At 41.3% G+C, this 17,711-nt stretch overlaps 1 protein-coding gene and 1 long non-coding RNA gene across 5 annotated transcripts in view; one reads left to right on the top strand and one right to left on the bottom strand.

Moving 5' to 3' along the window:
* Positions 1-17,711, top strand: part of LOC107000227 (uncharacterized) — a 186,207-nt gene that overhangs the window by 145,749 nt on the left and 22,747 nt on the right. The gene's annotated exons all lie outside the window — the stretch shown is intronic.
* The window catches only part of LGI1 (leucine rich glioma inactivated 1), a 39,775-nt gene continuing 24,679 nt past the window's right edge, over positions 2,616-17,711 (bottom strand). For 2 of the 4 annotated variants that reach the window (XM_015147638.3, XM_077945102.1), the window contains 4 exons: positions 10,249-10,320; positions 7,510-7,679; positions 7,062-7,226; positions 2,616-3,814 (listed from right to left, as the gene is read on the bottom strand). In XM_015147638.3, the coding sequence (XP_015003124.1) occupies positions 2,979-3,814; positions 7,062-7,226; positions 7,510-7,679; positions 10,249-10,320 (1,243 nt within the window). In that variant the 3' untranslated portion in view covers positions 2,616-2,978. The remainder of the gene's footprint in view (positions 3,815-7,061; positions 7,227-7,509; positions 7,680-10,248; positions 10,321-17,711) is intronic. The other 2 variants (XM_015147639.3, NM_001261057.1) reach the window with 2 other exon arrangements.

The raw sequence follows: 17,711 nt of genomic DNA, 5'->3' as shown, positions 1-17,711 counted from the left end.
AATGTATTTTTTAAAAGGAGCTATTCTCAGCTGGACGTGGTGGCTTATGTCTGTAATCCCAGCACTTTGGGGGGCCGAGGCAGTGGATCACCTGAGGTCAGGAGTTCAAGACCAGCCTGACTAACATGGCAAAACCCCACCTCTACTAAAAATACAAAAAAAAAAAAAAAAAAAAAAAATCCGGCTGTGGCGGCAGGCGCCTGTAATACCAGCTACTTGGGAGGCTGAGGCAAGAGAATTGCTTAAACCTGGGAGGCAGAGGTTGCAGTGAGTCAAGATGGCGCCACTTCACTCCAGCCTGGGTGACTGAGCAAGACTCCATCTCAAAATAAAAAAAAAAAAAAGGAGTTATTCTCTAAAAAATGAAATGATGGAGAATTACATTAACATAATAAGGTAGAGCATGATCCCAAAGTATGCAATATTCTGAGTGTGGGGTGCCTGTTAACAATAACTATCACTCGGTAAGTGCTTAGTTGTGCCACTTCCATGTTAAGTATTCGACTGCTGTTGTGTAACAAATCACCCAAAAACTTAGCCATTTAAAACAATTTAAGCCATTTTATTATGCTCATAGAGTCCGTGGGTCAGGCATTTGGACAGGACACAGTGGGGATGGCTTGTCTCTGCTCTGCGATGTCTGGAGCCTCTGCTGGGAAGATCTGAAGTCTGGTAGTGACTTGTCAGCTGGAGCTGGGATCGCCCAGAGGCGTCTTCACTCACAGAACCGGTGGCTGAGGATGGCCTTGGCTGGGTCTGTTGACCAAGGCACCTACGTGTGGTTTCTCCATGGGGGCTGGGCTTCATCACAGAACGGTAGCCTCAGGCTAGTAGGACTTTTGAAGGTGGCTGCTCACAGCTCCAAAATCAAGTGTCCCAGTTTACAAGGTAGGAGAGAAGCTTCATCGTTTTTATGACCTAGCCTCAGAAATCAACTATATTATTCCCACCACATTCTATTACGAGCAAGTCATAAATTCATTCACGTTTAAGAGTAGGTGAACTAGGTACTGCCTCTTGAGGGGATGGGGGAAAGGCTGTCACAGAGCACATGGGATGGCAGCTATTGTTGTGGTCATATCTGGGAAATGAAATCCGCCGTGCATGTACTGTCTCATTTAATCCTTTCATTATCTTTGGAAGTAGGTATTAGTGTCCCTCTTTACAGGGAAAGAAACTGAGGCTCAGCGGGGCTAAGCAACTGGCCTGTGGACAAGGCCAGTACATGGCAGAGCTGGAGTTCAACCTAGCCTGTACAGAGCAGGTGTTCTCCAATAGCATATGATGCTGCTTACAGGAAAAGGGAACTGAAAAAAATAAGACATTCAAAGGCCAGTTTGGGAGTGAGGTATTCTTCTCTCCCATAATCCTGATGTCAGAGTTATTATCTTTCCCATATGGGAATCTGGTTCCTGTGCATAACTCTCCAGGGAATTGCTTCACAGAAACTATGTAAGTATGTGTGTACCTTTGATGCCTCAAGTCTTCTAGATATGCCAGGGGCTGCTGTCTGCCCTTCCCGACCACACTTACATGGCAAAAGAGTCCAGCAAACCATGAGCAGGAGCAAGCTCTGACCACCTCCGTGAAGGCAGCACACAGAACCAGTTCGTGCCAGGAATATCTTCTCTGCCATGATCCCCCTTTGAAATTACATCTTCCTTTTAAGTTCAAACAAGAACCTAGACTTCCAGAAAGTCATCTTGGTACTCCCAGGATACTTATAATCTGGAATGTTTAGAAGGTACTTGGCACTCACTGCTTGCTCTGTAGGGTTTTTGTGTTGTAACACCCCAGTTAGTCTTCTAAGGCCTCAGAGGGCCTTATTCTGCCTCAGTCCCCCACCCCTGCTGAACAATACCCCATTCTTAGGAGGTAGGCAATAATTAGGTCAAAAGGCCTCAGAAAGTTTATTATGATATTATAACAGGAGGACACACGCTTCTTTAAAAGCATTTTTTGAGAGCCTACTGTATCACAGGCATTGTGCTAATGACCCATGTGATCCAGAAGCAGAAATTTAGAAAATCAGGTATGAGCCTTTTGGGCACTCTGCAGCAGGTAAATAACAAATCAAAATTGTATCTAGAAGTGAAGCATCCTTGGTCAGATTAAGAGGCCTTCATGACAGGTACATTTGAGGCAAACGCTGTAAGGTTACAATCTCTATCAGCTGTCAGATGTTTAGGAAGACCCTAAATAGAGTATTGAGATCCTAATTCTTGATTTTACTTTCTCCTAGAAGTTGTCTGAGTGATGATTTTAGCTGGGGCTATCAGTCAGGAAAGGATGGGTCTTGCTGTCACTAATTTCAAATCAGTCCTCTTGTAGTAGGCAAATTTCTCTACCTTTCTTTTAATTTGTCACCATTTCACCTCAAATTATCCCGAAAGGCCATGACCTTTGGAAATACCTTTGAATGTTAAAAATCATCTGATCGAGCCACATATAAACCTGGTCATAAATTATGGGTAATCAATATCAGATTACCCATAATTTTATCTTCATTCATTATTCACACTGTAAATCCTTGATCCAAATACAAAGCTATTATATAAAACTATTTCTTCAACAAACCAACAACAAGAATAAAACAGCTCCTGTAAATAATTACCTTTGGGATATGAAAGAAAATGTAAACATTTTATTTGGCAGTTGTTTCTGAACACATGAATAAATAAATGGAAAAGTACATATTAATATTTCTTTTTGGAGTAACAGATACCATTAAACGCTTATTTACACATCTTCACTGCAAAGAACAGTTACACAATTAAATTTTGTCTTATAAAAGGTAACTTCCCACATCACTGGACTGGACAGTTAAGGATGGAGATACTGGTAGTGCTTGGTTCTAGCAGTCTCAATGTTTGAAAGGCATTCATTTGCAAGTGTAATAAGAAGAGTCATCATGCATTGAGTTCATCCGGGTCATGTACTGTAGAAAATTTCTGATGGCAGCCACAGAATTTGGTGTCTCATGCGCTTAAGTCAACTATGACATGTTTGTAAATCTGTGTATTTCCCTTAAAACTGGAAGCAAAAAGAAAATTACGCTTATTAATGGACACATGTGTGAATGATCTTGGTGCCTGAACATTTAATTCCTGAAATTTCACAAATTTGGCTTTTTCTGCATCCCAGTTATACACTTGAGTAAAGGAGTAATCACTTCCAAGAATTGCATATTGGTAATTATTTATCTGAAGAGGCTGGAACACCATGGATCCTCGCGACGGCATCCTCTGAATATCCTGGAACGAGGAGCCTCCCCATTTCATGACTTTGGAATCACCAATGAATCTTGTCAAGCAAATGTACACGTCCCCTTTCACTGAGAAGTGCTTCACTGCGTACACATCCTCCATGTTAGGAATGTCAGTTTGGTTAGTGAATAATTGTGTTGCTTTGTTCCACTGATAAATTACAGGACGCTGGGAACTACTGGACAGAATTAAATGAGGCGTTCTGAGTGTCTGAGGTGTTCTGACTATTTCTAGATATTCCACATCAGTGTCCCTGTACCACGCGTGTAAGGATTGATGGGAGTAGAATCCGTTTCCGTTCCATTTGTAAATGGTAGTAAAACCAGCTTTTGAACTGTCAGCAACAACAAAGTACCAGTTGTTTTCAATCTTGAATGTTTCAATGTCATTGGGTTTTCGGATTTTGAGAATTTCAATATCCTGGATTTTTATGAATTTATTTGCAAAACTGTCTCGCTTATAGATGTGAGAGCCACCAAACAGCTGGGCCACAATAACATAGAGCTGAGTTTCAATGACTATAGGCTTGCATACTACAGTGGATGTGCCTGGGAAAAGACAAAGGAGAGGTTAGTTGTGTGGCCATCCTCTTTTGGAGCATGTAAACATGCAGGCTGGGGCCATACAACTTCCACCCAAATCAGCCTGAAACAAGAGATCTCCTTGGTTGATTAGGCAAGGCTGGTCTCCAAAGCCCAATGGCAGCAGTGTCCTGAAGTTCTGTGCCTTTGTGCCTCGTGGGGCCTTGTTACCAACAATTGAGTTGTTTACGTCATATCCAGCCTGCTCTAGACGTTCAGGACACACAGCTATGGCCCGAGTGTTCTCTTATTTCTTGCAGAAAGAAAGCGTTACTTTCCCTGACATATTATGAGTTAATCATAACTCTAATGAAAACTACTGTTTACTGAGCATCTATTATGTGCTTTCTCAATTTACCTCATTAATTTTCCCAACAATCTTAAGAGATAAATAGTATCTCTTTTTCCACATGAGTAAACTGAAGCTCAGAGAGGCTGTTTTGGTTGGGGATTCAAAGTCAGGCCTACCAGCGTGTCTATGCTTTTAACCCAAGCTGGGGACAAGTTAGCTATTCCAGGACTTCAAATTTGGGTTATCTAAGATCTTAGGTAACCAAAGGCTAGCATTGTGGTCTGGGTAGCCCATGGCTCTACTGTAATTGTTTTGCTCTAAGTCTGAACTGCTTCCTGCTCTAGAATAACTCGCCTTTCCCCTGCAAAGAAAGGAGATGCCACTTTTCACTTTTCTGGAGCTTTAGGTCACTGGTGGCAGGAGTGAAGAGAAGGAAGAGGGATGTTTAAGAAAATCGAAAGACGGGGGCAGCCATGGGCAATGCTCCTGAAAGTTATTTTGGGAAATCACAGAAAATGATGTGGGATCTGTCAGTGGCCTAGCTTGATATCCTTTGGGGAAGAGTTTGATACTTATCTGACCTGTGAGATTCTGATCTCACAGAAGGAGTTTGGCTCTAGAAAATCCAGAGACAGCTGGGCAAATCTGGGCTTTAGGCCTCTTCTGACTACAGCTCTAGTGCGGGGCAGAAAGTTCTACATTAACTCTTTCTACTAATTGGCTTCATCCATAGGCAAGGTAGTCTTCTACCTTGTGACTCTTTCAGGGCTAAACTGATTGTATGATCTTAAGAAAATCATTTAACTTCTCTGAGGCTCAGTTTTCTTTTCTGTACAATGAGACTTTAGACTAGATTAAGGATGGCCACCAGATTCCAACACGTACCAATACTGATTGGCTCATTGACTGTGATTGTCTGGGGAACTGTGTTGAGAAGGATTCTGTGGCCGTGTCTGCACTCTACATGAACGATTACCATGATGGATTAGTGATGCCTGTCTAGAGTGAAGGAAGGGATAATGACTGAGCATGGGACACATATTTGTCATCTGCTATGGTTGGAATGTTTGTGTCCCTCCAAAATTTATGTTGTAGTTTAATCCCCAGTGTAATAGTATTAAGAAGTGGGGTGTCTAGGAGGTGATTAGATCATGAGGACTCCACACTCATGAATGGAATTAGTGCCCTTGGAAAAGGGCTTGAACAAGTCTGTTAGATCTTTTTTTGCCCTTCTGCCATGTTAGGACATAGAGAAGGCACCGTCTTTGAAGCAGAGAGTGAGCCCTCACCAGACCCTAAATCTCCTGGTGCCTTGATCATGGAGTTTCCAGCCTCCAGAACTATGAGAAATAAATTTCTGTTCTTATAAATGACCCAGTCAAGGTATTTTTTGTTACAGCAGCAAGAAGGGACTAAGACATCATCCTAGACAAGATGCTCTGAGGTGCCCTCTGAAATTTTGCAGATGTATGATTTATTTCTCTTGTAAGTGCTCATCTAAAGAGCCATTCAAAGAAATTCATGAACCATACACAAGTAAGAAGAGCCTGGTTTTGACTGCACAGAACCCTGCTATAGTCCACTGGAAAACTTATGGGGGACTAGGGAAACATGACCTTCTTCCTTCAGAAAGGAGGATTCTAAAAGAAAGGAGTTTCTTTTAGATTATAAAATGGTCTCAGTTTGGAAGGGATCCCTTTATTTAAGTAACCCCAGCCTTGAGCAAGCCCCAGACCTGTCTTGGTCCTTTGAGCAATGAGGGTGATGGCTACCAGTAAAATCTCTCATGACCCTCCATGCCTTATCTAAAGGCTTACCTTTTATGGGGAGGTGTGAGTGCTCTTGAGAGCCGATTTAATGGTATTAGAAGCTAAAGCTGATATTAAATATTGTAGAGGGAGCCCTATGTTCTAACTAATGACTTATAATTTTAAAAATTATTAAAATGGGAAAGAGACTTAAGAGATCAGCTAAGTAAGGCCAGGCAAGGTGCTTCATTCCTGTAATCCCAGACCTTTGGGAGGCCGAGGCAGGTGGATCACTTGAGGCCAGGAGTTTGAAACCAGCCTGACCAACTTGGCAAAACTCCATCTCTACTAAAACTACAAAAATTATCGGGGCATGGTGGCGCACGCCTGTAGTCCCAGCTACTTGGGAGGCTGAAGGACAAGAACTGCTTGAACCCAGGAGGCTGAGGTTGCAGTGACCCCAGATCATGCCACTGCACTCCAGCCTGGGCAACAGAGTGAGACTCCGTCTCAAAAAAAAAAAAGAATTAGATTCCATGGCCAAATTAAGGGTGAAAAATACGGGAAAAATTTCCTCACTGCAGGACTTCTCGGATTCACAGATGTATGTATTATGAATCTACAAGACCAAGATATGGTTCACGAGTTTATTGAACCACAAAATCCTTTTTGTTACAAGGCATACATTAACATTTTGTAGAAGAAATGTTTGTGTAACAAAGTTTGAGACTTAGTGATCTAAAATTACCTTCTTATCTTATAGTTAAGAAAAAGGGGTTGGGGGTATCCGTGAGTATGAGTGGCTCGCCCAAAGAGACTGTGGCAGAACCTGGACTAGAACTCCTGATTCACCATCCAATACTTTTCTTTGAAGAAAAATAATCAAATATTTACTGATTATGTATTATACTAGACCTTATGCTAAGTTTCTTGAATATGTGTTCACATGATCTTATTAACAACCCTGTGAGTTAAGTATTAATATTATTCCCATTTTACAAGTGGGGAAATTATGGCTTAGAGAACAATCCCAGGTCATTTAGCAAATGGTAGAGTTGAAATTCAAATGACGTTAGGTCTGCTAAAGCTTTCCCCTATACCACTCATCTTTCCTTGTTGCCCTTGGCTGAAGTAATTTAACTTCCCACTCAAAATATTATTAGGCTTTTCATACCTGTAATGTTGTCATAATTCCGGAAGGTCTTTTCCACATGGTCCCATTCAAGGAAAATGCATTTTCCAGTAAAAGGCTGAGCGATGACTACATACTCATCATTCAAATAAGAAAAAGTGTCTATGGACAATGATTGATAAGGCAGGTCTTGAGACTTTGCAAATTCTGCAAAAAGAGGAAATGATAAATAACTGTGAGCTAATACCTCTTTCCTTGGCTGGATCTCAAATATTCATAAGAAATACATGTATTTCAGAGAATAGTAAAATGGCCATTTTACTTTTCTTTTAAACGCATGAAGCATTGTCAATGGTTCATAATTTTTTAAAAATTAAATTGCTCAGTTGGTTTTTAAGATATAAAAAATATCAGTTCCTGCATACGGAAAAAAAAAAAAAGGTAGCTCTTATTTTAATTTTATGAGATGGAATGATGATGAGTACATTACCTGTAATGATGCAATCGAAATCCTTGGAGGAGAGACTATTGATTTTGCGCTTCTTGTATTCTGGGGGGCCTTCACAGTAGATGTCTTCAACAGTTGCATTGGTGTGGCCAAGCCATTCCACTAGCCATTTCAGTTTACAGTCACAATTAAATGAATTACCCCTCAGGTCCCTGAAAGACAAACTTCAGCTGCTTTTGCTGTACAAGGGCCCTACCCACACAGGAGAGAGTTCTACATGAACAATTAACATGTGCAGAATGACCTTACCCAGCTTTACATCCTGCCCTATAACCCACCTGGAACCTGACTGACCACTCACTTGGGGCTCAGAGACTTAGCACCATGCACTTGAAGACTACCCAGTCAATGGAACCTCATCACTTACTCCCTCTTGGATCCCCAAGTGGCTTAGTCTAGGGCTGTGCTGTCAATAGAAACAGTATATGAACCATAAATGTAATTTAAAATTTTCTATAGCCACATTAAAAAAGTAAAAAGAAGCAGGTATAATTCATTTTAATAATATGTTTTATTTAACCCAGTACATACAAAAGATTATCATTTTGACACATCATCAATATAAACATTATTGAGATATTTTACATTCCTTTTTTATACTAAGTCTTTGAAGTCCAGTGTGTATTTTATACCTATAATATATCTTAATTCAGATGCTAAATTTTACCAGAAATAGGTGATCTATATTTAGATGTCATAAAATTCATGATTGAAAAAAAAGATGTATATACCCAAATTGTTCCAAACATACTTAACATTTTCCAATAATTGAGCTGAGAATCAGCTTTTAAATTTAAATTTAACTGTTAAAAAATTAAGTAAAATTTAAAATTCAGTCTCTCAGTTGTACTAGGAGCACATTTTAGGTGCTCAGTGACCATAGATGTCTGGTGGCTACCCTATTGGACAGCACAGGTCTAAAGGACAGAATGTAGTGATTATTGTAATGTATTTAATTAAATCAAGTGAGCTGTTTGCTTCTCTTCTTCCTCACAGACATAATTAATCCTGATCCTCTTCTGTGGTCTACAAATTCAGTTTAAATAGGAAATGACTTTGACACAGCAAAGTTAGCACAGACATACAATCGCTCATGCCTGTAATAAGTTATACAGCATAGACCATTTACATTTCCACATATGACCCCAACTCACCAAGTTCTCTGTGTATTTGCATTGCTTCTGTTCAGGAATTCCACCTCCTTTCCTGGTCACATAGAATTCTTAAGATAGGTGCTGCCTACTCTTCACACCGCACATAAATAATTTTTAAACGCCCAAACATTTAAAAATGTTTTTTAGAGGATACTTTCAAGAAAGCCAAGAAATCCACTAAAAGGCAAGTTGGCATGGATCCTTGTACTTCTAAGATAATTCTTGATTTGGGCATATTAGAGTAGGTCCAAAAGGCTAAACCCATCTTGGGATTCCCTGGAGAGACTGAGCCAATTTCAATATTTTTTTGTTTTGTTTTTCACTAGTGTAGGGTATAGACTGACACAAAAATGGGGTAAAGGATCCCCAATGAGCTACATCCCACGTCACCCATGGAGTGTGTTCTAACTTCCAAGACACTCCCAGAACTGACCTAGTCTCCCAGGAGAACTCTGACCCACACTAATGAGTGGCAACCTTTCAGGCTAGTGTAAACCAGAGAAGATAACTATGGTCTGTCCAGGACTCTCTTGGAAGAATCCTGATTTGGGCGTTCTCTTGGAATTAAACCATCATTCAGGAATTGGGGTAATAGACATGGAGGAGGGGCTGGGGAAATACTGCAAGGAACAAAGAAAGTTTTTCATTAGGCTACTGATTTGAAGTTAAATACTGGGCTTGGAAAAAAGTACTTGACTCAGATTTTCTTTTTGTTTGTTATTGGAGAAAAGTTATTTTGAATATATAGTCTACAGCAAAGTACCTGAATACTTTTTTTAAAAAGCCTTTGTTTTCATATATCCTTTCATTTGTTCCTGTATTCCACCTTATGACATTTAAATACCTTTCTAATGTTCTGGAAGGCAAATAATGAAGCTGAATTGCTTTTGAGAGGTTTAGGCATATATTACTTGCTTTGCTTACAACAAAATGTACAAATTCCTTGCAAAGATCTTTCACTCGGAGGCTTAAAAGTCAAAGTTTGAAAGCTCTTTTGTTTGAAAAAGGGTCAAAAATAATTAAGTTCATTCCCTTCCTGGGGCTTAAGCCAAATTCCTGGGGATTAAGCTTAGAGTTGTTGTTCAGTCTAATGAGAAAAAAGGCAAACTTTTCTCCCTTCCCCCACTTCCTGCTCCATTTCTCTGTTGACTGACCAACCCAAGGGTGTAACCTTTCATCTTTATTCTGTCAGTTTCCCAGACTCCTTTATGTTTTCCCTTTGTAGCCCTATTTCCTGGACCTCATGAGAAAAAAGGGATCTTGAAATTTCTAGCCGGGTCTCTTCCCACCCTGTCAAAGTCCCTTACCATCGCTCCCTGCCATATAGACACACACTTTGTCAAAGGAATGCCTGGCTGCCACATATTCAGAATTTCCAATGATAAATATCACAGAAGACTCAAATGTTAGTCCATGTAAATTTAAATTTTTAGCCAGTTAAAATTCAGATTTACAAATCCTAATTTTAATTTAAAAGCCAATTAAAAATTCTAATAATCAATACCAGGCTTCCTTGTTAATGACTGCAAATTAATTAATTGTTCATTGATTTCTTAGGTCCTCTTACACATTTGTTAAAGAATCCAGGCCTTTGAAAATATCTTTTGGGAGTGTCTGGAGATTGTTGTTTGCAAGGCTCCTGGAAAAAAAAAAAAAGGTGATGTAAACTGTAGTGATAAATTAAACAAAGGCATTTACTGATAAAGTTTAGTTATGAGTCTCTTTTGTCATTTCCAGCCTACTAAATGACTTGTGGTCCTTTTTTACTTCTGAAATACTACTCAGATTCCTGCTGTTGTCCTTTCAGTTCCTAACCTGTTCACTTCAACACCCACTCTGTATTTATTTATTTTTATTTTTATTTCTTGAGACAAGAGTGTCGCTCTGTCACCTAGGCTGGAGTGAAGTGGTGTGACGTCAGCTCACTGAAACCTCTGCCTCCCGGATTCAAGTGATTTTCCTGCCTTAGCCCCCCTAGCTGGAATTACAGGTGCCCACCACCACACCCGGCTAATTGTCGTATTTTTAGTAGAGACAGGGTTTCATCATGTTGGCCAGGCTGGTCTTGAACTCCTGAGCTTCAGTGATCCGCCTGCCTCGGCCTCCCAAAGTGCTGGGATTACAGGCGCACTCAATATTTAAACAACATTTTATGTTGGTTAAAAACAACAATGATTCCTGGGCATTGATCTTTCCATTTAGAACAGAACACGGGAGAGTCACACACTCGGACACTCAGTCTAGGGGATATCTCCCAAATGATGACTAACCAAACTAGTGAGTGTCCATCTCCAAAATGCCCCCTCTCCTCCCGCCTGGGCTGCCCCTTCCTCCTCGCTTGCTCCGGAGAGCAGCCAAACCTCCAACCCACAGTGCCAATAGCTCTATCCCTTCCCCAGCACATCCTTTCTCCTTTCCGAAGCCCACGCCGCCTTTTCCTTTCTAGCTCCATTCATTCCACCTCAGAAAAAAGTTTTCTTATAAATACCTATCCAACTATTCTCTTTAATCATCTCCCTCTTTCTCCTTCTTCTGGTTCTTTTCCTGTGACTACAGGAATGATTTTTCCCTTTCCCTTTCTATTTGTTCTTCCACAAATCACTAGAATGATTCTAATCAACGTTAATGAGTAAAAAATTGTCCTGATAATGCCAAGAAAAGGGAAATGTGTCCCTAGTACACAAATATAGCACAGTACTAATGCTGTATGACTGGGGAAGGTCACCAGGTAGTGTAATTTTCTATTTTTAACCAGCACCATATATATATATACACATGTTATAAACTTTTCTTAGAGGTTTTTTTTTTTCACAATAAAATTAAAAAACTAAACTAAAAGTAAAGAGCCCATACCATTAGCCTCTAAACCCTTGAAAATTCTCTCGACTTCCCTTTAAAACATTCTCAAAAGTCTATGTCTTCTACCTCCACTAATTAAATATAAGATTTCTCAAGTGCAAACATTCAAGATTTTTAGAACTTATTTTTAAGTTAGTTACGTTGTTTTTCTGGGTTTTAGAAATTACTACTAGTTTGGAAAATGGTTCTCAAAGAACCTTGGAATGTAAGAATAGGAACTGAGTCAGAACGTTCCATGCTCCATGGTGGTCCAATTGTGACAAAGAGCATGGCTTTTGGAGTGATTCTGAGCTACGTTTGAATCCTGACTCCAGCATTTACTGGTTGTGTGACTTTGGTAATGTATCTTCTTGGAAATTCAGTTGTTTCATTTTTAAGTGAAGATAATAATACCTTATCTTATAAGATTATTGGAAAAAGAAAATTAGATAATCAAGGATGGTGCAGGCATCTGTACTACTCTCAGTAGAGTGGCTGGCATCAGAAGAGCAGAATGGCTTCTGTATGTACATTGTCCAAGAAAAAACGTTTAGAAACAGACCATACGAATGAGCTGCTATGGCTGTCCACATACAGCAAAATTAACAAAATACCACTAAGGAGGACTATTCAAGAGAATGTCTCCATAATTCATCTTACTGACTGGTGTTTGAATGAAGAGATTTTCTGATGTCTTGGACCAGTCCAGAGTCACTCCCCATGTTATGTGTCTCAGTTTATTTTCTGGCATAATGTGGCTTAAAGTTATCATACTAACTTCTAAGTGGATGTCCCTTCCTCTGAAGCTGGCAAAAACTGCAACTGGCTGCAGGGCATAAATTTAGAGGAGGTTGAGTCACAGGACAGTGGGCATGCAATGATTAAGCAATCAAATCCTGAATTACTACTGCCAATAGGGCTACACAGGAAAAGGCACTGTGCTTGTCTTACTGTCGGAGGGGAATTCTTTTTTTATTTTTTTTTTGAGACAGGGTCTCACTTTGTTGCCCAGGCTGGAATATAGTGGCGCGATCACAGCTCACTGCAGCCTCAACCTCCCTGGCTCAAGTGATCCTCTGGGCTCAGCCTCTCCAGTAGCTGGGACAACAGGTGTGTGCCACCATGCCCAACTGAGTTTTTTTTATTTGTAGAGACAGAGTCTTGCTATGTTGCTCAGGCTTGTCTTCAACTCTTGGGCTCAAGCTATCCTCATGCCTCTTCCTCCCAACGTGCTGGGATTACAGGTTTAAGCCACCTACCCTGTGGGATTCTTTTAAACAATGGGTGAATCTGGAAATTCTACTTCCTGCCCAAAGGAGCAGAGCTTTAGGCCTCACATGATCCATGTGAGATAACCACAGAACAGATGGCAAAACAGAGCTGCAGACTCGGAGCTACGGGGCTTCCGGAACGGAGAGGCAGTATTTTTGCATGACAAGATGGAGGGCTTCTTATTCGCCAGAACTGCGAGATGGGGCTGAGAAAGACAGGCTGGCCCGATGGGCTGTGGGATGAGGCATTACATTTCCTGACAACTTCTTGTGACAGAGGCTCTTGCCTTGGGAACCAAAGGGTTGGGGAGGCAGGAGTCAGAGGGAGAAATGGTGGGTGGATTCGCTGAACCCAGTGTCAACCCTTTGCTGCTTCGCTACCAAAACTTCAATGAAATCCTTGCCCACAATGGACTGCTCTTAGAGGAGAAAGGATGAAGCTTCATGTCTAGGTTTGGTGAGTGATGGGCATGAGAAGGCTGCCTGGATTCACTAAGAGAAGCAGAATCAAGAGGAAGTAAGATTCAGACATGACAGCGGGGCTTCCAGACACCCAAAGCCAGGGACCTGGAGTTCAGATAGCTTCCCTAAGTCTCTGGCAGGTCCCAGTGACATCAGGGTACATTTGGATAAAAGTAAAGCAGGCAGTGGGATTTGGGCAGAGAACGACTTAGGAAAGCAATGTTGACAGAGCCTGAGAATTATTCTGCAAAAAAATGTAACAGGTTGCCAGGGTGCGGTGGCTCACGCCTGTAATCCCAGCACTTTGGGAGGCAGCGGTGGGCGGATCACCTGAGGTCAGGAGTTCGAGGCCAGCCTGGGCAACATGGCAAAATCCTGTATCTACAAAATACAAAAATTAGCTGGGAGTGGTGTGTGCCTGTGGTCCTAGCAACTCTGGGAGGCTGAGGTGGGAGGATGGCTTGAGCTCAGAACTTGAGGCTGCAATGAGCCATGATTGCACCACTGCACTCCAGCCTGGGTGACACAGTGAGACCCTGTTCCAAAAAAAAAAAAAAAGATATATATAAAGGATTGTGTAAATAAACGATGGTCCATATGTAACATGGAATACTTTGTAGGAGACTTAAAAAATGAGGTAGGTCTCTATGATTTAATATGAAGTGATACCTAAGGGTAGAGTGTCATCTCTCTGGAGCAAGAAGGACAGACACATGTCTGTGGATACACAAAGAAAACTCTATCAGAAGATACAAAAACTGTTGATTGAGGTTGTATCTTGGCGTATGGTTACTGGAATCTTTCACTTTCCTATGTAAATACATATTTATGTTGTGCATTTTTATCATCAAGCATGTATTATTATTTTATAATCAGAAGAAACAAAGAATAGAGTTGACTTTTTGAAAGGATCCTGTTACTGAGTACTTGTACATAAATATGGTTCTGTCCAGTGAGGGTTCAGTCATTCAAAATCAATCATTTGGCTGCATTCATCAACTTCCAAAGCTACCTACAGGGTTAGATTAGGAATTACTGTCATGGCCCGAACTCTGGGGCCTGAGTGGTCAGATCATGCAAATGTCTTTCACAAGACCTCCTGCAGGAGGGAGCTGCCTGTTTTCTAAAAAATTCCCATGCAGTTTCAGGCCCTCACCCTTTAGGGAGATTGGGGCTACAAGGCTGTCCAGGCTTGAAGCCATTGCTATGGTTCTTTGCCCCAGCTTAAAGTCAGCTGTGATGAGGGTCAGCTGTGATGAGGGTCTGTTGCCTCCACAAATCATCATGGGCATCTGAGGGCTTCAGGGAGATTCACTGCAGGAGAGAGCTGCTGAGGGCTCTGGGGCCAGGGGCACCAGGAAAAAAAAGGGCAAGTCACGTGACGTTCCCTGAAAACTCCTCAGCATTTAATCATAAAAATGGGGTAAATAGCATGAGATCTGGTGGTTATCAGGGAATTTAAACAGCTAGAGAGACTGAGATAGCACTTTGTGGGTTAGAGTTAAGGTTATTTTAGGGTTTATATTAGGATTATTTGATTCTTCAGATTCCACCTCTGCACTGAGTTTTGCTACCAGAAAGCAAAATACCTGGATAAAATTTTTGCAGTTCTGCCTTCATCCCACTCCCAGCTTCACAGAGTAGTGACTTAATATTATTATTAACTTTTCCTCAACAGAAGCTCTCATTGCTATATGTGCTATGTGTTTGTAAAACTGGTTGTAGCTATTCTTTCCTGCATCACTTAGTGTAGTGTAACAGTTTAAGTGCCAACTTCGTCCAAATCCACCAGGGATTAAATTTGAACGTCATCACTCTTTGGAATGTGTCCTTAGCCAACTTAATTTAACCTCTCTGGGTTTCTGTTTTGACATCTGCAAAACTGAGTAAAGGGTATGAATTTCACTTATTGTGAGAATTAACACATGTAGTTACTAATATTTTTATACACGTATCTTTGTAATGGATTCCAGGAAAAACTGTATCTGCAGGTGAATCTTTAAACCTTATGTGTTAAGACCACAAAACTAATCTTTTTCTTTGTTGTTATAGTCATTAAACAGTGATATTAAATATCTAAACACTTTAAAATATTCACTTCAGGAAGCTGAGATCATCTATTGTTTCTGCCTCTCTTAGTCAGGATAATCCTATGCCTTGGTATTCTTAAAAGTTCCATCTTTTACTTTTACTGATACACATATACACATACACACATATATACACATACTACATATGCACATATATATGTAATAATAATTATTTCTTCGCTTCAAGAAAAACTGGAAAGTGCAAAAATTATTTTTTGAAAAAGGAGAGAAATAATAATTATCATAGGAGAAGTAACCACTGTTAAGATTTAGTCATGTTTTCTTCCGGCCATTAATGCAGAGCCCATCAAAAGCAAGGGATTCTGGAAAGCCATGTTGCTAGTCCTGCCCTCCAGGGTGTCTAGTCCTTCTCTTACCTCCAGAGTGTCATGACCTGAGAGAGTGTCACCCTGAATTGCGGTAGGGGACCCTCCTTCCTCTGCAAAGATCTGTTAGCCAAGGGTGAGGGTTAAACAGAGCTGAATTTTAACACTAGATGTAAGAATTCTTGATTCTTAGGAACAGGAGGAAGAAAAATTATGAAGGACAGAGAGGCAAGGAGTCCCAGGTAGCCACCAGAGTTGTCAGGAAAAAGACTTTCTAGATGGTATGGTTTAAGGAGTACCAGGCTCCTGCATTGGCCGAAGCTGACCCCTTGCCAGTCAGACTCACTTTAGGGCCCAGAACTCAGCCACAGAGTACAGGGGTGAGGTGAACAGGGAAGTGGATATCTGAGTTTGAGCTCTGGCCGTTCCCTTTTCTATAAAGTGAATGATCACTGGGTCAGAACAATCTCCAAGTTCTATTCTTGCTCTTAAATCACATCTTTGTCATTTTCACTGAGAGGCTTATGGCTTCATCTTTAAAATTAATAGATGACACTAGGATAGGTGATACTTTAGGCCACATACTTAGGGGTCAGTGTGTTACAACAGGCTTTTCCAGGAGATGGAGATCGCACTGGGTTGCACCAGAACGTCCGACTGGGGTGGGGTGGAGCTAATTGGGACAGGGGTGAAGACACAGTCAATGAGAGACTTGAGGAAACATTTATTCAATGTTCCTTTATTTCTAGGATAATTCTGCAATGAGCACTGGAAGGAGGGTTCTCTTTCCATTATCTGTAGGTCTAGCATAGTGCCTGGCACAAAGTAAGCCCTCAATAGATACTTTTATTTATTTATGTATTTATTTATTTTGAGATGGAGTCTCACTCTGCCACCCAGGCTGGAATGCAGTGGCGCTACCTCGGCCCACTGCAACTTCTGCCTCCCTGGTTCAAGCAATTCTCCTGCCTCAGCCTCTTAAGTAGCTGGGATTACATGCACGTGCCACCATACCCGGCTACTTTATGTGTTTTTAGTAGAGATGGGGTTTCACCATGTTGGCCAGTCTGGTCTCGAACTCCTGACTTCAAGTGATCTGCCCGCCTTGGCCTCCCAAAGTGCTGGGATTACAGGCATGAGCCACCACTCATGGCCTAATAGACACTTTTAAATGAATGAATGAATGAGACAGGCTGGAGTAGATGAGAGGAAGCGTACATATGGAAGCGTACATATCTAGGCAAAGAAAAGAGCAGAGGATGCTCCTTTGAAGTCCCCTGTGCCAAGGCACTGAGGGAGAAAGCTCAAAGCCCCGTGAGTGACTAGTGCAGTCCCCACCAGCTGGTGTGGACCCCCTCAGGAAGGACCCTCCCTCCCCACAGCCCCACTGTGGTAGAAATCCCAAGGCAATGTGGAGGCCCTTTAAAGTGTGCCTTCAACTAACCACCATTCTCTAGGTCCTGATTCACAGTTTACCTAAGAAACATTCTTTAAAACAACTGAGATATTGCACAGCTCAACGTCTAGTTACCTTGAAACTGGCTGAGTAAGGTCAAGTGTTCTCAAAGGCAGATGGCCATTCCTTCTTGACAGAAATGATGACCATTTCCTGCCCTTTGGTGTTTTCATCGTTTACCCAAGAAAACCTCCAATTTTGACTGTGGAAGCCACTGGAAAGTCTTCTCTCTGAGGCAACCAGACTGGCTCAAACACCACATTTGTTTCAGTGCCACCGGGCTCTTCTGCTAAGAGAGCATCGCCCACAGCCATCTGGGGTGCATCCAGCCCCTCTGCAATGCAGATTCTCAGCTTGGGTTTGTGTCTCTCTGAGCCTGAGGCGGTGCAAGTGCAGTTACTTTAATTTCATAGAAAGTGTTTAAAGGGGATATACACTCTAGCATTTAGAATCCTGATTCAGGACTAATGGAGGTTGTGCAGTGAATTTTAGTTTATTCCTACACAGTGGTGCTTACTACATACCAGACCCTGTTCTAAGCACTTTGCATATATTAACTCACTTAATCTCAAGACCTTAGGCACGAA

Source organism: Macaca mulatta, chromosome 9, assembly GCF_049350105.2.
Source record: "Macaca mulatta isolate MMU2019108-1 chromosome 9, T2T-MMU8v2.0, whole genome shotgun sequence".
Taxonomy (NCBI): Eukaryota; Metazoa; Chordata; class Mammalia; order Primates; family Cercopithecidae; genus Macaca; species Macaca mulatta.
The sequence above is the reverse complement of the archived record's forward strand: the minus strand, read 5'-3'. Positions and strand labels throughout refer to the sequence as shown.